The sequence below is a fragment of the Chondrus crispus genome, genomic scaffold (assembly GCF_000350225.1).
Source record: "Chondrus crispus Stackhouse genomic scaffold, scaffold_16, whole genome shotgun sequence".
NCBI classification, from domain to species: Eukaryota; Rhodophyta; class Florideophyceae; order Gigartinales; family Gigartinaceae; genus Chondrus; species Chondrus crispus.
The window spans coordinates 289,300-296,745 of NW_005179046.1; the positions used below are offsets into that span (position 1 = coordinate 289,300).

General features: G+C 54.2%; 1 protein-coding gene across 1 annotated transcript; it reads left to right on the top strand.

The window, feature by feature from the left end:
- Nucleotides 1-6,457: 6,457 nt before the first annotated feature.
- Nucleotides 6,458-6,712, top strand: CHC_T00002888001 (hypothetical protein). The gene has a single exon (XM_005714285.1). It carries the CDS (start codon nucleotides 6,458-6,460, stop codon nucleotides 6,710-6,712), a length of 255 nt encoding a protein of 84 aa, XP_005714342.1.
- Nucleotides 6,713-7,446: the final 734 nt, after the last annotated feature.

Below are 7,446 nucleotides of genomic sequence, written 5' to 3' on the forward strand. Positions count from 1 at the left end.
CACAGTGACCGTACCACACAATGTCTTAAACCCGAAGAGAATAATTTGAGTTGCACTGCCTCGATCATGGAGGGAAATATTTTCTACTGCTTATCCAGGCACGACGGTTACCCTCCTCGAATGGCTTAGTTCTCCGCATGTGTTCCCTGACTTATCGCTGCGTTGAAAATCGGAGCGGCCGTAGTTCCGGATGAGCAAGGAGTCGCCAGTGATGACCATCGCGAGATTGCAAAGCGACTAGTCGAAGCGCAGGCGCTTGAGAGACTGGAGAGCGTTGTCGAAGAGGAAGAAGCAGAACCGGCGGACAACGCTAATCCCCAATTACCCGAAGGCAATGAAGTCGCCCGGAGATTGGGGGGTGGAACAGAATAAAAAGCTGCTCGGAACAGAAGAAAAAAAGCGGAGAAGGAAGCAGAGTCGCAGCTCCGTGTTGAGGCGGAGCAGGCCAGCATCGCTACATGCGCACCGAAGATGCGTACAACGCACACACCAGTAATTCGCACAACCACGCTTGCACGCGGCAGCCCGACTTCCTTAACACCGAGCTCGGTGTAGCTCTTCAGCGCGACGAGCCGCAAGCGATAGGGAGCTTTCCAAGGAGCCACTTGTGATCATTCGCGCGGCGCACGGCCCGTGCGACGTGCGGCACGGGCAGATGACGAGGGCCCAATTAAAAATAGATGAATGAAGTCATTGTAGAGACAGCCAATTAAAACACGTAGCACACATAAGTTCCACTCTCCGATGTCGTTCGACATTTCCGATCTCCCGACACAATATCGCACTACCGCTCGTAACCTGCACCCATCTGCAACATTATCTGGCCTCCATGACTCCCACTCACTGCGCCTCCCACGGCTGAATTCTACATCTGAGCGGGAGAGGAAATCCTCTCGATCGTTTCATGCAGGATGGCGACCAACAAACTCTACACAGGCTCGCTCACGGCTCGGAGCTTGGCAGCAATTACTCACCATGTATCGAATGTGTTTTCTTCTTCTCGGTTTCTTCACGCTATACTACTTCATATTTGCCAAACATCACTACCACGACAGCGAGATGCGTGCTATTCACGCCGATGTCGAAAAGCTTCTCCGTGAAACCAGCAATTCCATCCTCAGTGATAACCTCGTAGAAGCGGTACTTCCTGACAGGTTTAACGAGACACTCAATCATAATCTCAGTACGCACAGATTTCAAACTAACACGCTCTTCTCCAGAGTTGTCTTCAGAATCCGTCCCATCGTTTCCAACCTTCATTGATCTGTACACATCCCAGTCCGCATCGTCCACCCCAAACGTGTCCTCCTCCACATTTTTCTTCCCACGCCCTCTCCCTCGTCCCCTCCCCTGGCCCCTCCTTCTTCCCTTCCCACTTCCTCTCTCGCGCCCCTTTGAGTTCCCTCGCCCTGGGTCTTCGTCGAAACCTGCATTGCTTCCTGCTTGTTGTGCCAACAACCTCATTCGTTCCCTTGCAGCCTGCCACCGCCGATCCCACCTCGCTTCGCGCGCGGCGTCCTTTCGATTTAAACGCTCAGCTAGCTCATCTCGCTCCGTTCGCAGTTCGGTCAGATACTCTTGTGGCCTCTCCATGCCCATCTTCTCTATATCCTCAGCCTTCCTTTACGCTTCCGCCTTCGCCGCGAGCTTGACCCTTTCCCCCGTAACCGTGCTTCCGTAGCCCCGCAAAGCGCGCGCTCGTGCCGCTTTTGCTTGAGTTACGGCGCGCTCAGCTCTGACATCGACAGAAGCTCGTCTGCTCGTACGCGCTTCCACCACGCCACCTCCGCTGCCCTTGCCTTTCCCGCGCTCAATTTGGCACGTTCGTCATCCACGAGCAGCTGCCGCTTGTCGATCTCTTGGTTCAGCGCTGTCGACGATTCCCACTGTCCGACGCACATGGAAATGTAGTACTTGTCCTCATCTATATCCCTCATATCTTCAATACACAACCTCCTCCAGTGTATACGATGTATCCACTGGCTCTGCCTCTGTCCCCGACACATCCTTATACCTTCCGCCGGCTCTTGACATCTTCCACCGTGTCCACCGGCTCTGCCTCTGTCCCCGACACATCCTTATCCCTTCCGCCGGCTCTTGAATTCTTTTTATCCTGCATTAACTTCTTCAACCTCCTCCCATTATCAATTCTCGCCTGCTCCTCCGCGCTCGTCGCCGGCTCATCACTGGCCTCCCCAGTTTCCACCTTGACTGTCTTTGACACTTCGTCAAAGTTATCTGGTTCCTCTCTAATTTTCTTCCACTCGGCATCATAGCATGGCGCATGCGGGCGACATACGGTGGGGTTTGTAAGATTGGCATGGAGGAGCCTGAGAAGGCGGCCACAATGTGGACGACCCGAGATCGAAGATGAAGTCTTGCGAGTTGAGATGAGAGGGCGGGGCGCGGGGCGCGGGGCGCGGGGCGCGGTAGGCAGAGGGGACGGTGAAGGGGGGTGGAGGAGGGTCGATCAGATACACATCAGGGGGTGGGCGGATGACCTCTTTTTGCTCGACCATGGCGGGGGATGTGCGTGGTATTTGGGGTAAGTCGGCAGGGTTGCGCACCACTTCGGAATCTGGTTGCCGAGAGAAAGGACGGGACGAAGCCCCGTTTGTCCTTTGGTGACTTCGGGAAACAAAACTTGGGGGTCTTGCCTGCCACGTGTAAAAAAAGACGAGCGTGCTTTTTCATGACGAATTCATAGTGACAGGAAGCCTTTCCCAAGGCTCAGACTACTGTACCGAAATGCAGTCTCTGGTACCTGGGATACTAATTGAGGTCCTCTGGGACATCGAATTAACCAAAGGGGAAGGACGAAGGCGAGGTGAGAGAACGCTTGCATCCGTCTGGTGGCGGGCAGAGTTAGTAACTAAGGAAGTGGTCGAGGGAAGAGTGAAAGGGAAACTGAAATACGTGGCAAGGGAGGGGTTCGATGAACAACAAGCGATGGTGTGGATTCTTCCTGATTATATTCGCTTGGTGGAAGATGACGCCACTCAGTTGCGGTGGCGTTATTATGAGTGCTCAGGACAGGTGAGCTATGAAACAGACGGAGAAAATTTTATTCGCCAGAGCGAAAATGGAGTTGGTGATGGGGAGGCGGTACAAAATTTGCGAATGTATAGCGTGGAGGGGAAAGTGGCTACGCTTTTATCTCGAGTTGAAGAAATCGAGCGTATGGTTGTTGGCCAGTTTCAATTCTTTTCTCGGATCGGGTCTGGATCAACGGCAGAACGGCAACGTGCACGTCTCCTAAATACTTTGAGACAGAAAACATTGGTACTCATCCAGAAGCCGGTACCAAACTTCAAACCGCGACAAGGGGATACGGAGCAGGACACACACTACGAAGAGAGCTCTACCGGAAGCATTCGTTCAGTGGTAGACTGCACCTTGGAAGAGTATGAGAACTTGGCCCGCGCTGTTCATTCGTTGTCCGATTCTGCCCAGTTCAAGCCCTCGTTCCAGGAAACCCAGTCTCTCGCAGCGTGCACCGAGCTCGCAGAGATAATTTTCCCATCATGCAAAGATTTGTGCACAGTTATTGGCATAAACTCTGTCGCGGACATGAGAAATATTGTGCGACGGAGGAAAGGAGGAGGAAAAGCAGGAACCGTGCATGAAGCAATTCGCATTATGGGGCTGTATGTCGCAGATGAGACCGATGAGAATTCGGCGGCGGCACTGCTGGTGGGAACATGTATGCCATACGTTCGTCGCAAGGAGACGGTCGATGCCCTTGTCCGAAAGAGCCGAGATTTCGATTTTCGAAGTATGTCGTACACTCACCCTCTCTCATGTTCATCACTTCAAGCAGTTGACCTTGTAAGCAAGGTTTTCGCGGCAAGGCTTTCAGCCACACCGGGCGAGGTGTCGGAGGACGAGGCTGTAAAGACTGTTTTCTCGGAGTTGAAAACGTTCTCTTTCCGGTGGCGTCCGATGGTTCCCCCGAACAGTCGATTCTGGAGTACAGGTACATCCGTTTCTGAACACGTTTGCGGGTCTCTCGAAGTTGAGCTCCCCTACTTCATTATTAGAGGCTTTCAGGCCGTGTCCGAAGTCAGCTATTTGGTTACAGATGAGTACTTGACGCACGTATTTTGTACAAAGGGTCAACCACACATGAGCACCTAGTCACGTATGGCGCTATATCTAATCCGCGCCTCACAAAGCGCACCTAGGTGGCGCCCTTTCTGAGGTGCGGCTTAGATATTGGCCTGGAGATTCAGAAGGTCACCGGGAAGAAGCTCGTCGACTTTGAGCCGGCGCTCGAACGGAACCAGGAGCTGGAACAGCTGAGAGAGGAGGTCGAAGAGTTTGCGTCCAAGTTTAGTATGCCGGGCGTTGATCCCGAGGCCGCGTAGAGCGGGGGTGGTGTGCGGTTTTTAAAGTTGCCACTCGTTGCTCGCCCTGGCTCGAGTTGGATTCAGTTTTGGTGGTAAATGTGTGAATTTGCTCCGCGGCTATTGAGTTTAAGCTGTTTTTCGTCGTGGCTAGTACTGCACGGTAGGGGGTTTGTACCAACAAGCCAATGTTTGATTCTGAGCGGGAGGTCGCGCAGGTGTGTAGGGACGAGTTCGTTGGTCTCTCTACAAACTTGGGTGGAGGCGAGACTCTTGTAGTAACGTAGACTTAGTACGAGGCCACACTCAAAACATGCAACCTGAGGGTTGGAATCGCCTCGAGCCCGCTGTCGAAATGAAACGATTTATTTAGAGACGCCTCGGTGTCCCAAGTACTAAGCCCATTTGGACTATTACTGTTGTGGCAAGGGAGTACGTCTACATGCTACAATGCAATCACTGTGAACACGCTGTCATTGGTTTTCAAAGCCAAAGAGTGGTTGCTGGGCACTAAGAATTTTATTATTATGATTGATCACATGGCAGTGGAGATACTGTATCACGTAAGATAAGTTGCCTCGCACGACAGCACAAACAAAGTTATGGATGAGCACACCAACAAGACGAGCACGACGGCCTGTGCGTCCGTCTGAAAGATGCCTTGCGCCAAGCCAATTCACTCAAGACACTGCCCGCAATTACGCACGCTCCGCGAACCATTCTCAACCGCGAGCTTCGCGCCGCCGCCATCCTCAGCATCCCCAAATGCATCTTCCTCATAATATTTCTGGCCCTCCTCCTGGAGTATGGCGGCCATCGCTACGCCCATCTCTCCGTCAATCCCTTCTGCAAAATCCCCCCTTCTCACACCCCCGCCGCGAGGCCCCCTGTCACTGTGCTACTACACATCTCCGATCTGCACGTCAACGACATAGACAACGGCTCCGCCAAGCGCAACTTGCGCCGCTTCCAGAACGACATCCTCCCGCGCTGGGCGCCTTTAGCCAGCGCCGTGCTCGTCTCTGGCGATCTCGTCAACGCCGTCGCCTCGCGTCCTTATCCATTCGGTGGCCGCAGCGCGCAGCTCGCCACCGAATGGGGATGGCTGAAGGAGTACGCCGCCCAGGTGAACAAGTCCGTGCCCTGGCTGACCGTCCACGGGAATCACGACACGTTTGGTACCTCTGTGCAGCAAAACCCGTACGTGGATACATGCGCTGCCACGAACGAACCAGTCCAGATGACTAGGTTCAGGGGGAACCGCGAGGCTGCTGATGTGTTTGCGCTTGATTGCACGCTAGAGAAACCGCTTCACCGCCCGCTCAACTTTTTCGGTGATGGGCGACGCGCGGCCGCGGCCCTGAATGAAGCGCTCTCTGAGGTGAATTCGAATGGGGATGCGGGGATGGCTCTGGGGGTTGGGCAATTCCCAACGGCGGTAATGGCGGGAGGGAGAGGTGTCAACCTGAGCAGCAATTCAAGAATAGATGCGTAGTTCTTCATGACTTTGCCTTCTCTGACAGATGTATCAAACTGGGTCTTGGTGCGGTCATGCAAGGCTGCATAGAAGTCGCGCTCTTCTGGAGACGGTATCAAGCTACTCGAGCGCGTCTTCACCGGCTCGTGGCTCGGCGCCCTGCGAGGCGCCATGTCTAGCCCCGGGAGAGGCCTGGAACCGGTCAACCACACCCTCAATCTCATCGAGACCTGCCTCGGCGACTTTGAGGGCTCCTTCTTTTACCCGGGCCCGGAGCCCTCGTTCGTCGACATCTCTGTAAGTCCTCATCACCTTTGTCCTCGCTTTTTTTGCTTCTCCAAACAATGCCCGCCTGATCCTAACACCCCTTCCTCCCCAGCCACGATCTTCGAGCGCGCGCGCTCCTCTCTCAAGTTCTGGCGCAACCTGGAGCTAGCCGACGGCCGCCCGAACCTATGCCGCTGGTTTGCCGCGCGGGACGCCTGGGAGCTCGCCACGTACCTGCAGAGCGACGACTGAACCCACATCGGCGCCCTGCCGCCGCAGATCGGTCCGGTGTCCTTCCTGCGCACGCGGAGCCCGGTGTCGCTGGCCGTCGAGACGGCCCGCAGCAAGCACGTGCTCAACGATGGCCATGAGGGCGCCCAACACCGTAAGCAGGCCGCCAACGCCATCTGCCGCAACCACGCCGCTGTCACGAAGGACGCCATGCGCGGCGTCAAGGGATGCCCGGACGAGTTTCATAGCGTCACGGACTTTGCTTTCAGGGTGCTTAGCGAGGTCGTGTTGGACCCGTCTAAGCTGGAGGAGGCGGAGATCCGGGTTAGGGAGACTGTTAAGACCGAAGAATGGGTCATGCTTGGACATGCTCTTCGGTTTGAACGAGTGAGATGCTGCTCGGAAAAAGTTGGGGGATACATGGTGGTGCAATTCGTTCATTCATTGGGTGACTATGGAGGTAGGATAAACTATATCGGTTCCGCCCTGTTCACTCTTGCCGACATGAGCAGCCGAAATGATTTTTTCGAATGCTGATCGCACCCCTCATGCGATTTTCCCGAGTGATGTCCTCCACTAGAACGAGCTCCGACTTTTTCACCTGCTCTAATACTGCAGCTTCTGATAGTGAAGGCGTGCGATTGTTGGCATGCAGCTTAGCGCGTACTGCTGAACCCGTCTTGACACTGGTCGTGCAAATCCGAACTTTACGTAACCTATCAGGGCAGAAATGTTAGTCTAGCATTCCCGCCATATCATCATCGTCACTGTCGAAATCATCTTCCAAATCTTCTGTTTGATGTCTCCACTCATTGGTGCCGCTTAGCACAGCGCTTTCGCTGCTGTCAATGTCTTGCGGTGCAGAAATGTTTAATCTGGCGAATGTCTCTTTGGAGATTTTCAACACCCCACTGATAACCTTCTCTTTCTCCGATCTACCCGGTAACATCTGTCGCAGCGTGATTTCGGGTATCAAAGATTGGCTCCTCTCACTTGTCACGTCACCACTGACAGCTGTTGCCTCATCATGCGTTGCCGTTGTACCTGAAGGATTGTAGTTCGCCCGAACAGAGAACAATTGCCTCAGAAACCGAGCAATCCGATAGATTGTTCGAAGCATTGACG